Source organism: Triturus cristatus, chromosome 4_1 (assembly GCF_964204655.1).
Source record: "Triturus cristatus chromosome 4_1, aTriCri1.1, whole genome shotgun sequence".
Classification (NCBI taxonomy): domain Eukaryota; kingdom Metazoa; phylum Chordata; class Amphibia; order Caudata; family Salamandridae; genus Triturus; species Triturus cristatus.
In genome coordinates this window covers 357,906,519-357,920,808 of record NC_140585.1, presented here as the reverse complement: position 1 = coordinate 357,920,808, position 14,290 = coordinate 357,906,519, and the positions used below count along the sequence as shown (strand labels likewise).

General features: G+C 46.8%; 1 protein-coding gene across 10 annotated transcripts in view; it reads left to right on the top strand.

Annotated features, from left to right (window-relative positions):
- The window catches only part of AMN1 (antagonist of mitotic exit network 1 homolog), a 716,979-nt gene that overhangs the window by 602,321 nt on the left and 100,368 nt on the right, over positions 1-14,290 (top strand). For all 10 annotated transcript variants that reach the window (XM_085652369.1, XM_085652373.1, XM_085652379.1 and 7 more), the window contains one exon: positions 8,923-8,979. In XM_085652369.1, the coding sequence (XP_085508495.1) occupies positions 8,923-8,979 (57 nt within the window). The remainder of the gene's footprint in view (positions 1-8,922; positions 8,980-14,290) is intronic.

Genomic DNA, 14,290 nt, shown 5'->3' with positions numbered 1-14,290 from the left:
CCCCTCTGTGATCCCTACCCCTTATTAATCCTTTTTAGGGTCGAGCCTGCAATAGCATGCACTAGCGCATGCATAAGGCTTGTTAGGGTCGAGCCTGCGATTGCATGCGCTAGCACATGAGTATCACTTGCGAGATACTGTTGTTAAGAAAAAGGTCTTGGAGCACGCCGTGCTGCTTATAATTTGTTGGCTTGCGTGGCACTTTTCTTTACAGTCTCATAACTGGTCACTTGCAGGCCTACCATCATTTCCAATCCTTTTTCTGGAGCAGGCACCAAGCACTGATTGATTCAACTGAATCAATGCTGTCCGCTGCTCCCAACGTGATTGAGGTACTATTTTGTTCTTTTTAACTTCCAGCGCCCTGCAAACAGAAGCTATGTGACTGGCAAAAACATGCCCAGCTGGGCACACAAAATTGCAAAGTTTTATTTTCTATATTGGACTTTCTTTTATTTTGCCAATTCTTCTTTTCTCACGTTGCACTCCTGTTTTGTTTTTGCCCATGGATGGGGTTCTAAAAAAATGAGATTTTCTTGTTCTATATATTACAAAGTGGCATTGTTTCCTTTTTATGTGTAATTTTCGAAATTATGCGGTGGAGAACACTACAATCCACCCACTCCAATCCGCCCCACTCTAATCCACCCCACACCAATCAACTCAATCCAATCGACCCCAGACCAATCCAGTACACCCCAACCACCCCAATCCTCCCAACCAACCCCACTCCAATCTGCCCCACTCTGGTACAAAACAATCTGCCCTACTGTAATCCAACAATCAAAAACAATCTGCCCCACTCCAATCCAAAGCAATACGTCCCACACCAATCCAACAACAAAATTCCCCACTCCAATCCAAAACAGTCTTCCCCACTCCAATCCAGAACAATCTGCTCCATCCCAATTCAAAACAATCTGCCCCTCTCCAATCCAAAACAATCTGCCACACTCCTTCCCAAAACAATCTGCCCCACCTCAATCCAAAACAATATGCCCCACTCCAAAATAAACTGCCACACTCCAATTCATAACAATGTGTCCCACTCCAATCCATGACAATCTGCTCAACTCCAATCTGCTCTACCCTAATCCAAAACAATCTGACCCAGTCCAATCCAAAACAATATGTCCCACTCTAAAATAATCAGCCACACTCCAATTCATAACAACCTGCACCACTCCAATCCCCCAAAAATGCCAGCTCCAAAATAATCTGCCTCACACCAATCCAAAACAATCTGCCCCACTCCAATCCAATACAATTGGCCACACTCCATTCTGTCCCTCTCCAATCCAAAGCACCCTGCCCCACTCCGTTCCAAAACAATCTGTCCTGCTCCAATCCACCTCACAGCACTCCACTCTGCCCCACTCCAGTCAAAACAATCTCCCTCACTCCATTCCAAAACAATCTGCCTCACTCCAATCCAAAACATTCTGCTCCACTCCAAAACAATCTACCCAACTCCCAATACAAAATAAGGTGCCCACTCCAATCCAGAACAATCTGCACTGCCCCAATCTGCCACACTCCAATCCAAAACAATCTGCTCCAAAACATTCTGCCCCGTTTCAATCCAAAACAGTCTGCCCGCCCCAATCCAAAACAATCTGCCCCTCTCCAATCCAATGCGCCCCACTCCAATCCATCTCACCTCAATCCAACCACTCCATCCCAAACCACCCACTCCATACCAAATCACCCCACTCAATACACCGCACTCCAATATACCCCAGTCCACCCCACTCTGATCCAGTCCACCACAAATCACCCTGCTCCAGTCCACCCCTCTTCAGTCAAATCCATCCCACTCCAGTCCAACCCACCCTACTCTAATCCACCCTATTCCAGTCCAACCTACCCTATTCCAATCCAACCCACCCCACTACAATCCAATCCAACACATCCCACTACCAATACAAGCCAATCCACCCACTCAAATCCATTCCATCCTATTCCAATCCACCCCACTCAATCCAATCCACTGCAGCCAAATCTGTCCTCCCGCTCCAATGTAATCCATCATAATCCATTCCAGTTCACCTTAATCCACCTCAATCCATCCACTCAAATCCATTCCACCCCACTCCAGTCTTTTCCACTGCAACCCAGTCCACCCACCCTATTCCAAAACATCCCACTCCAATCTAATCCATCTTAATCCACCCCAGTCCGATCCACTCCAGGCCACCTTAATCCACCCCACCCCATCCAATCCACCCCACTCCAATCTAACCCACTCCAGTCCAACTACAGGCTCGCTCTCTCAGTACAACTGCCTTGCACCTTATTGTTTTCAGACAATCTGGTACTGAGGACCAGGGCAAACTTTCCTACCAAAGGTTGTGACTGCCTTCAACGGTTTTTACATTTAAAACACTATAGATCATTGCATGAGTGATCAGTTCTTGTGTGTTTCTCTGGGGAAAAAAAAGGGAAGGCTGCACAAAAAAGGACCATGTCAAAGTGTTTAGTTCTCTGTATTTAAAGCTGCTATTCCCTGGCCAAGGACCAGGTTCAAAGCTGCTGTGATGGCTTTGGCATAAGGGGCGCTTGTTCTAGACATCTACCAGGCTGCGACATAATCATTGGTGTGTACTTTCAAGAAACACTACTGCCATGTTGTAAGCAGAGCTCTTGAGGCGGAAAGCCGAGAGCAGAACTTTTTTAAAGACTACTTTAAAATTGTAATTGTGATACTGTGTTTTTTAAAAACTGTGATACTGTGTTTTTAAATAACAACTAGAGTCGATCTCTTGGCTCCCCACGTGACTCCCTCCCCGCGCAGCCGAGTCAGGTGCTGCAGCGGGTCGCAGGTGAATCACCGGGACACCAGGGCCACGCCCATTGGAACAGGCCACGCCCCCCTTTACTACAAAAGCGCGCCATTCCTCGCTTGCGCTTGTTTTAAGCAGAGCTCTTGAGGCGGAAAGCCGAGAGCAGAACTTTTTTAAAGACTACTTTAAAATTGTAATTGTGATACTGTGTTTTTTAAAAACTGTGATACTGTGTTTTTAAATAACAACTAGAGTCGATCTCTTGGCTCCCCACGTGACTCCCTCCCCGCGCAGCCGAGTCAGGTGCTGCAGCGGGTCGCAGGTGAATCACCGGGACACCAGGGCCACGCCCATTGGAACAGGCCACGCCCCCCTTTACTACAAAAGCGCGCCATTCCTCGCTTGCGCTTGTTGTAAGCAGAGCTCTTGAGGCGGAAAGCCGAGAGCAGAACTTTTTTAAAGACTACTTTAAAATTGTAATTGTGATACTGTGTTTTTTAAAAACTGTGATACTGTGTTTTTAAATAACAACTAGAGTCGATCTCTTGGCTCCCCACGTGACTCCCTCCCCGCGCAGCCGAGTCAGGTGCTGCAGCGGGTCGCAGGTGAATCACCGGGACACCAGGGCCACGCCCATTGGAACAGGCCACACCCCCCATTTCCGTCATTTAAGGATGTGCTGGTTCCGGAGGCGCAGCGGACGGGCGCAGCGGGCGCGCCGGCGGGGCGCCGAAGGCAAGCCCGTCTGCGCCCGTCCGCAACCAGCCGGGGCCCGGGGCCACAAACCCTGGCTCCCACCCTACCCAGAGCAGGACCTACAGCTTGGCGGCCATATACAGCATAGGTAGGACTGCCGCCCCCCAGTGCACCCATATCTATGCTCCCACAGAGCTTCCCGCCCGCTGTTCGGGGTGCAAACATTCCTTCCGCAAATCCCCGTCGGCCTCGGCACAAACTTACCGCATGTATGCGCTAAACTGCCGCTCTTTACCAAAACATAGCACACAGATTGCCATGCTGCTCGAGGAGAAAAAGCCAGACGCGGTTTTCCTGACAGAAACATGGCTCACTGCTCACTCTGAGCCAGACGTGGTTCTAGCCTTACCCGTAGGTTACTATATCCTTAGACTGGATAGACCGGTAGGGAGAGGCGGAGGTCTGGCGATCATATTGAAAAACCAGTACCGATGCCGTACTACAGCAGAATCTATCCCTGAGTGCGAGAGTGTAGCATTCTGCATAGAGTTCAACGCAAATAGCTCTTTTTCCGGCACCCTGATCTACCGCCCCCTGAGCCTGCAAAAGTGTTCCATAGGTCTCTTCCAGAAATCATAGCGGAAAGAATTCTATCTTCTGCCAACCACACGGTCCTAGGGGACCTTAATCTCCATTTCAATTCCCCCTCAGACCACATTGCTAAGGAGTTACTAAATGATCTGGAAGCTCTTCTATTGTCCCAACTGGTATCAGCCCCGACCCATGAAAAAGGCAATTTACTTGACCCTATATTTAGTAACTGCCTGGATCTAACTGTTGATCAACCCATCCCCCTTCCATGGTCAGACCATTTTTTGGTCCCGCTTACCTGGGTTACACACAAAACCCCCCAGTTACCTCCCCAAGTCACCACTAGGAGGAACTGGACAAGGCTCCCATTGGAGCCCTGGTTGCATAACCTGGACTCCACCCGCCCGCCACCCTGCCTAGACCCCAATGTGGCAAACGGCAACTATGTAGGTTGGATCACTCACTCGCTAGATTCGATCCTCCCGCTTCGCAGATCCTCCTCGAAGAGATTACAGAAATCAGCCCCCTGGTTCTCCGACTCTCTAAGAGAGCTAAAACGCCTTTGCAGGCAACGAGAGAGAGCCTGGCGTTTAGAATTTCTCCCAGATAAAAAGGCTTCCTACAAAGAGGCGATCAAAGCCTACAGAGAAGGGATCAGAACGGCCCAGGCAACCCACTACTCTGAGAAAATACTAGAAGCGAAATCAAAGCCTAAGGAAATTTTCCATATAATAAAGCAATGTACCAGTGCCAACACGGCACCCCCTCCTAACAAAACCCAGGACCAATGCAATGAGCTTGCGGATTTCTTTCACAATAAAGTTTTAAAAATTTACTCTACCTTCCCAACAGCAGCCACAACCCCGGATATGATTAATCCATTCCCCCCTAGACCGCCTCTTCACCCAGAACAGCCTTCCCTCGAGCACTTCCCTCCTTTGGACCTCGACACCTTAAGCAAAGTGGCACGACAAGTCAAGTCGGGCTCTCCTTGTGATCCTGCTCCTCCAGAAGTCCTGATGCAGGCAAGCAAAGCCACCCTGCCTGTAATCCTGGAACTTCTAAACACGTCCATATCCGCATGCTCTGTCCCCACAGCCTGGAAGCAAGCCATGGTGCGGGCGCTGTTGAAGAAACCCAGCCTAGACCCAGATGACCACTCCAGCTACCGCCCCATCTCACTTCTCCCTTGGGCTAGCAAGGTGTTAGAGAAGTATATAAACGCGCAGCTGGTCCAGTTCCTAGAGGACCACTCTCTATTACACACATCCCAGACAGGCTTCAGACCGAAGCATGGCACGGAAACCGCCTTATTAGCGGTCACCGAAGAAACTCGAAGGGTACTGGACCAGGGAGGATCAGTGGCAGTGATCCTCCTTGATCTAAGTGCCGCCTTCGGTACGGTCAGCTATACCACCTTGCTGGACCGTCTCTATGACATCGGAGTTTCAGGTGACGCATTAAGGTGGTTTGACTCCTTTCTGTCTGAGAGATCTTTTCAGATCTTCGACGGAGAGACAGTGTCCTCTAGCAAACCTCTGAGCTGCGGAGTACCGCAGGGCTCCTCCCTGAGCCCTGTAGTGTTCAACGTGTACATGAGGCCGCTGGCGGGTGTTGTCGAACCGTACGGCATTAAAATCGTGTCGTACGCCGACGACACCCAGCTTGTGGTCTCGCTGGCCACTGAGAACAACAGGCAATCCCCGGCAGATCTGCTAAAATGCTTAGAGGACGTCAAGGGATGGATGACCAACTCCTCCCTAAAGCTAAACGGAGAAAAGACGGAGCTCATGCTCCTAGGTCCAGCCTCTCCTGTGCCTTTCACCTCCTTGTGGCCCTGTGCACTGGGCCCTCCCCCCACCCCTAAGGTGAGTGTTAAGAGCCTGGGAGTGTGGCTGGACAACAAACTCTCCTTCTCCACCCAGGCCACTAAACTGTCCGCCACATGCTTTGGCCTACTCAGAATCCTGAGGAAGGTCCTCCCGCTACTTCCTCTAGAGGCCAAAAAGGTGGCGGTACAAGGTCTCATCCAGTCTCGCCTGGACTCGAACAATGCCCTATACGTGGGGGCACCTGAGATGACCCTCCGGAAACTGCAGGTTGTACAAAACTGTGCAGCACGCACCCTGTTACAGATCCCGCGCTCCCAGTCAGCCAGACCTGCTCTAAAAAGTCTCCACTGGTTACCAGTGAGGCAGAGAGTGGCTTTCAAGGCGCTGTGCATGGCGCACCGCGCCTTCTGGAAAACGGGCCCAGCCATTAACAACGACCTTGTCATCCCCTACCACCCTAACAGGAACCTTCGGTCGACGGAGGCTTTCCTTACTGCTGTTCCCAGAGTGAAGCGAGCCAGGTCTGGGGGTAGGCTGTTCTCTTTGAATACCGCCAGGCTCTGGAATGCTCTCCCCCTCTCACTCCGGTCCAACCCAAACCTGCTCTCATTCCGGAAAAGCTTAAAGACACTACTGTTTGCCAAATCCTATGTTACCTAACTCCTCTTCCCGTCACCTCTCTGCTTCAACTCAGCGCTTGGACGCCTACGGGCAGCAACGGCGCTCAACAAATATTTTTACAATTTACAATTTTACAATTTACAATGTCCAGTGGGACTACCTCTGTGCCTGCTAGGTTCTGCAAAATCTTTTGGTCTGAATCCACTCCCAACACTCTCCACCTTGGGCGGTACTGCTGTGGTATTTATTCTAAAGGTAGGTAATCAGCAGCTAGAAGTATCGATCAGAAGAACAAGTTACCTCTGGTAACTCTATTCCCACTGGTGTATCTAACTGCAGGTTCCTCACTGCCCTCCCACTCCCAGTTCTGTGGTGTGGCCTCTTCACTATCTGAAAGGTCCCAAGCTGTGTGTTCTAAGTCGCAGAAGGAGAAAGCCCCAAGAAGCTGACAACACACTGGTTGGCGCCTATCTATGGATCTGCTACATCCCTTCCAGGGTGGTATGGAGTTATCACAGACCCATATGGCGCCACCTACTAGCATGCAAGAGCTTTCCTGTCAAAAATATCCAGATCAACTGCTGCCTGTGGATATTCTAAAGGTGAAGCAGCTGCAAGTAGATAGCATCCGCCATCTAGCATGTTACCTAGGTAAGTAACTTGAATGCAATTTCAGCCTCCACAAGTATAATACCTCTCAATATCTACATCTCAAGGTTTTAGAAGTAGTCCCTGAAAGTAATCTTGAACTAAAGATGACTCATATGTTTAGGGACGTTTTACACAGGTGACGTATTTTGCATTCTTCTAGTTTAGTCTGGCTAGAACTAGTGTCTTAAAATCCCATTTGATTATGAAAATATACAATAAGAATCAGTGGTCAGTACCCTAAACAAACCCAATGAAGTGACCACTGAGGGAGACCAAAAACGTCACGGGGACAGATCCGAATGGCACCAGTTTTCACCCTAACCGAAGAAGGATGAAGCAAAACTCTGAGGTCCAGTCGGCTCTAACCAGCCAATGGATGACCCTGAACAAACAGAATGTTTTTGCCTTCGAAACAGCTGGCAAGCTATTTCAGACAGACAGTAAACCTTGTTGTCCCAGGTATGTGCACCACATTCGAATCTCAAGAGGTAGGCATATTATTTATTGATCTGGTAGAACTAGCATAGCGCCTAGAGATAGCACATTAAGGGTGTTAAGGGTTATGAATTGAGATAATAATGGTAGTTTTTCCCTGTTCTTTTTACTGTTCCTAAAACACTAAGCTGCTTCTATTTTTTATCCTCTGTGATGTTATTATACAATACTGTGTGTACTAGATTCGGGAGTTTTAAAATAACTCTTTTAAAATAAATATGTAAAAATTCATATTCCGTGTCTAGTGATCCATGAATGTATAACTCATTAATGAAAGGTCGTTTGGATTACCACTGAGTCCCTGAAACCTTTCTGGAACTGGTACTAACCCTGAAAGTACAGACACCAGACCTGCAGTGGGGTGTGTAGGCTGCTATAATCTGGACTTCCTTACTCAGCGATGGTGCAATGAACTAAGTCCCTGAACCCATGGTTTAGGGATCCAAACCCTGTAGATCTGGTCCCTAGACCCAGATATGCAATAGCTGGACCTTGCACATCCTTTTAGCGTTTACCATATAAGGTGCTTCATTCCCTTCTCCAGCTGGGGAGGATGTCTCATAAATTCAGTATAAGGAGGGATGTTGGACTGATCATTAAAACTTTGTCAGAGACATTAATTTTGCCACACAAATGCTATACACTTAACAGCTTCACCCCACCTTATCCCTAGACATTGAATTGGATGTTTAAGATGAGGCACATGACCCTTTTCATATTCCTACCTCTTGTCTTTGTCATTCCAGGACCAACCTCTTCCCATTTATAAGAAGTGGGAAGAGTATGTACATATTGCACTCCGTTACACCCACTTTGAACGTCTGTATTGCACAAGTTCGTGGTCCCAGGTCTGTCTTTTCCATCCTGATTAGTTGTGACTGATTGTCACAATGAGTTCATTAGTTATGACCTTGATTTAATCTCTCAGTGAATTCAAGTTGCTCCTCAAGACTCACTGCCTCTTCTGCAAATAAGCACCAGATCTATCATAGTGAATCATGTAAATGGCCATAATCCCATGTGGAAATTAAATCCAATTTAAGGGATTTGTTATATTTGGAGCACTGAATGACTTGGTGCATGCGGTCATTCAAAACTCTCAATTTAAGAATGGTATTTGTTTGTTGGTAGAAATCTATTCTGCATTTTTATTTTAACTTTATGTGCCACCCACCTTTGACTCTGTGTAAGGTCTTTCTGTGTGCAATGAATACAAATTCTACAGCAAGTAAAAAGTGTTTTTCTTTTTCTAGGTAACCGATGATGGTGTGATCGCATTGGTTAGTGGAGGATGTTCTCAGAAAATAAAGGTGAAGAAAATATCTTTTTGCTTTGCATTGCATTAAAAACTACAAATCTGTTCAATTTAATACAAAATAATTGGTTCCAACATTAAAATATTACATAGATCAGTAACATAGATTCACTATAGTCAACAATACTTTAATTTAATTTCGATAAAAATCATAAAAGAATGGAAAAGACACATAATACAAACTGATTTAAAACGAGGATTTGTAAAATTCGAGAGATAAAACCACAGTGCGGTCATATCCTCAATCATCATCAACGGTTACGATAAGATATATTAAATTGTGTAATCAGTGCAATTTGCGAAAGGTACAAAATGGTTCAATAAGGAATAATGAAAAAATAGTGCCAGTGCAGATGGAATGTGTCCAGCCAGTTCGTATCAAACCCACTCAAGTTAATTCGTTTTTTTGTCCAATTCTTTGGCCGCAATTTTCCAAAATGTAATGGCTCTGCAGGACAGTCGGATCGACAGGCCTCCAAGGCATTGTATGACTGCAGCTCTGCATGACCTTATTTGTTTTTTCCTAAAAATCTCCGAAGGATGATTTTTCGGGTTTCTAGTAGTGAGGGGCAGGTACATAGGAAGTGAAGTAGTGTCTCTTCTCCTTGTCCGCAGAGGCGGCATTCTTTTGTCGGCAATGTAAACTTCCATTTCGGGGTCAAATTCTTTGTGGGGGATGACCCCAGACGCAGCAGCATCAGATAATGCTTTTTATAATGTGAGAAGTGTTCAGACAAATACGATTGGTGTTTCAGCGTCTGATAAGATTGAATCACTGCCCATGGATGATATTTCTTGGAAAAGGCTGTTTTATCCATTGACAACGAGATTTGTTTAGTTGCATTGTTCACACCATTTTTTAATCCAGAGTAGGAGGTGATTGTATGCCAGGCCTCCTCGAGGTGAAAGAGATTCCTTTAGAATTGTGAAGATAGAATTGTTTAGCCTAGCTTGATTTTCGATCTCTTCCCAACAAAAGTGAACTAAGGTATTGTCTTCTGCTTACCTCATCCACCAGTAATGAAAAATAGATTCACTACTTTACTTCAGTTTATACAACAGAAATATTATCAACATATTAAACCTTGTAACACAAGGTCCTAATTTGGGCTCATTCTCTCTGCTCCCTGGTCAAAGAAAGCTACCTTACTTTACTTATCCTGATAAACAGACAGGGAAATATGTGAGAAAATCCTGGTCTCAGGTACTGTAGGAAAGTAAGATATGCTTTCATGGTTACACCCACTTTTTGCCTGGTGCCATGCTGTTACTGACTAGTCTGACTGGGATCATGCTAACCAGGACCCCAGTCTCTGTACTTTCTCCCCTAAATTGGCTATGGTAAGAACTTAGGTACACCCCAGATTGGCTACTGGTGTACTCCTATAAGTCCTTAGTATATGGTACTAAGGTACCCAGGGCATAGGTACACCAGGGGTCTCCCATGGGCTGAAGCATGTATTATGCCACCCATGAGAGACCACTCAAACTGTGACTACAGGCCTGTCATTGCAGCCTGTGTAAGCTGGTGCTAGCACCTCTTACGGCACATATACGTTTTCTTCTATCTAAAGTCAACACACTTAAAACCTGTAAGTCATCCCTTTCAGTCCTGAAGGCAGGGTGCTCGGTTCGAAGTGTGAGGGTGCTCCTGCATGGGCGGGACACACCTACAACCTTCGGAGTCCATTCTCCCGGGTTCTAAGTGCATCAGCCATGACAGCGTATAGAGTGGCCATGCGTCATTATGTGATGACCATCCCTAAACTAGCTGTAACGAACCCTGTCATGTTTGGTATCAAACATGTTGGAATCTTACCCCCACACTGTTAACGGTGTGAGGGTATGATCCCATCGAGATATGATGGAGATATGATTCCATGCACAGTAAAGCTCCTCCGGGAGGCCCTCACTGCTCCTGGTACCAGTCTTCCAGAACCGGACAGCAAGATAGGGTTGCTGCCGACCAGAGAGATGTTTCTGCCCTTCTGCTGCTGAGCCAGGCTCGAGCAGCGGATAGTAGAAGAATAGATATCCTGTCACAGGGAGTTGTGATCACCTCCCAGACAGAGTTTAGTTTATTGGGGCAGGGTGGGGGTACTTGCCAGTGCCACTGATTGGTGCCATCCATGCATACTCCAGTTCAAACCAGTTCAGGGAGTCGTTGGCTCCCACTCTGGCACCAAACTGGACAAAGGACATGGGAGTATCCTCCCTACTCTCCAGCCCCTCCTCTGGGAGGAACCCCTGAATCGCCCCAAACCTTTCCTTAGGGTACATAAGGGGTTACCTGTGGGTGGGTCCATTGATTTGTCGTGGAAAAAGATTCAAATCAAGACAGCACTTCATCTTCGACCAAGACTGCAACTAGGAAGACTCCTGCTACTCGTCTGCTGCAACGTCTGTGACTGTGCTCCATACAGGATCCTTCCAAGCCCTGTGGACATCCACGACACATGGAGGAATCTCCCCTGAAGGGAAGGGGTCACTTCCCTGCATCTGCAGGCACTGCAATCAAGCTGACTGGTCTGCTGCTCCTGGGCTCCCACGGACTCGGAAAGGCTCAGCAACACAGGTGGTAGTTCTACAACTCCCTCGAGGCTTGTACTGTCTTGTCAACGAGTTTGAGGCCAGTATCCCTCGTCGGAACCGCAGGAACCAAACCCCTGTGCACCGCATCAACTTGCCGTTGCCAAGGCTTGTTGGCTCTCTTCACCAGAGATCTTCGGGCTCAAACAAGCTCAAGCATCTCCAGCGACCAAGCTCTTCGTCCTCACCGAATTTCTTGCACCGTGGGCCTGCATCTTTGGTGAGCTGCTTGAGGTTCTCTTGCGACTCCTGTGCCTCCGGCCTGTGGGTCCTCTCGAGGGTCTTCTTTGACTCCAGTGGTCTCTCCTGATTGCTAGGGGCCTACTTCGACTCCCTGCATGTGGTGAGTCACTTGGACCTTGTTGGTCCTAACTCTCCACCTTTTTTGCTTGCCACAATGTTTGTGGTTGCCAAAGCTTGTTGGTGCTCCTGACGGACACCGACCCTTCAGCTCTTGTCATCTGGCATGGAACAGCTCGTGAACATCTTCTACAGCGTCGCCTGGTCCGCACAGCTGCAGCTCCAAGGTCATCGTCAACTCTCCTGCATCATCCGCCTTCAGTGGGCATTAGTCTCCTGTGCCTCCTAGTCACTCCAGAGTGCCATAGACTCTGTCCCCTCTGCTTGCACGTACTTCTCAACTTGAATCCACCTTTTGGTTCCACCAGACACTTTCACCTTCTTCAACAGCAGCATCTTTCTGACGTCCTCTATTGAGTTCGACGGCGGTTTCTGACGCCACTTCACACCTATGCACCCGGCTTCCCTGGTGTAGGTATCCTGGTTCCTAAGGTATCCATGTGTGGGGTTGTTCTCCAACCTTCTGTCGTCCACGGGGTATCTTCAGGGTTCACTGGGAAGGGTCCTTCTTTAAAATTGCAACTGCAACTTACTCACTGACTTGAATTGAGTACGCGGTCGTGTTCCCACACTGCACATGACCTCTGTGGGGTTCCTGGGTACTTACATTGGGTGGTTCCTTTGGTCCCTAACATTTCTACGTCTTCTGGGTACAGTCTTGACTCGAGTTGCGATTCACATATCCTATTTAATATGGGGTTTGGTCTCCCCCCGGGCGACCACTGTGTATTCGTGCTACACACCTGTTTTTATTGCAAAGTATTAAGTGCATTGTGTTATATCTACGGGTAGGAGATATCCTTGTATGTTAATGAGTGTCTTATAATAAATACCTATTTTTATAAATGCACTGTTTGGTTCTTTTTCACTTAACCTATACCTATAAGATTAAGAGCTAGTAAAACAAGCTGCCTTACGCTCCTTCTGGACTAAGCCTGAAGACTGCTGTCCGCAGCTACCACTTGGAGAACGTTCTAAGATTGTCCAAGACCACTAAAATCACCATGAGGGTTGTCTTGATTAGTGCAGGGTGCCACTTACATAAGTGAGCACCATATACTAAGCCAGCCTCCTACAGGTACCAATTATATTCTTTTGTAAATTGCATATATATATGTAGGTATATAGTATTTTTATAGCACAAGCCTAGCAAAAAGGCAGAAGAGCTTTTTCACGTGGTGAAAGATAAGCATAAAGTCAACAAGTAACAGTAGAAGCTGTGTTGTAGATAGTTAATGCATTGTGAAGTAGTGCTCTTTAACTCTTCAACTCTTTCCTAAATTGGAGCAGTGTTGGAGCGGTCCTGATGGATACGGAGATGTTGCTACAGATCCTGGATGCATAGATGAAAAAGGTGTGGGGTTTTTTCTTAATTTTTACACTTCTCAGTCTGCAGTGACTGCTTGCTACTCTGATTCAGTCATGTGAATCTTTGAAAGATACCCCAATACTGGATACGAAAATAAGTTAATTACCTGTAACTACAGTTATCCTGTATTGGTATCTTTCATAGAAACACATGCGCCCACCCTCCTCCCCGTAGAGGCTGTTTCCATATTATTCAATAGGATACTCACTTCACTGGTGTTAGGAATATCTGAGGGAAACTGACCTGCTAGGAGAGTTCTAGAGGGTACTAGAAGCTGATTGGCTGCATTCAACATTTAGTCCTTTAAAAAAAAAAAAGGACATAGATAGGCTCTTTAAAACATGGCTTTAGGGCCATTATAGCCTATGCGATTATTGAAATACTGCTTGATTATGTTACCATGGGACTCCCATCTTTACGACGGGGAATGATTCGGCACGTGAATCAATGAAAGATACCAATACTGGATAAACGTAGTTACAGGTAAGTAACTTATTTTCTTTACTGCCAGAGCTTTACATATCCACCTCACTACCTTATTAGAGAAGTGTTGACTGTTATCTGACAAAATTCTGCGTGGGACCCGAACCTCGGGATCAAATTCTGTAACAAACATTTAGTCACTGTCTTTGCATCATTCTTCTTTGTAGCATAAGCCTCCACCCAGCATCTGAACATGCAGACCACCACCAATGCATACCGAAACTTGTGTGTAGGCCGAAATTCCACAATATCGATTTGCGAATGTTCAAAAGGCACTTTGGGAGCTGGGAAATGTCCTGACGCGGTGAGAGTTCCTTTACCACTATTAAACAATCCACATATAACACAGTTTTTACAAATGGCTTCTGCATTTTTCAGACTGTTCTTGTTATACCAAAATGGTAAAAAATACCTACACACAGCATCACGTCCCAAATATGCAGTGCCATAAATAACTAGGGCCAAAGTGTATACCATAGCATCAGGCAACGTAAACATTCCATTT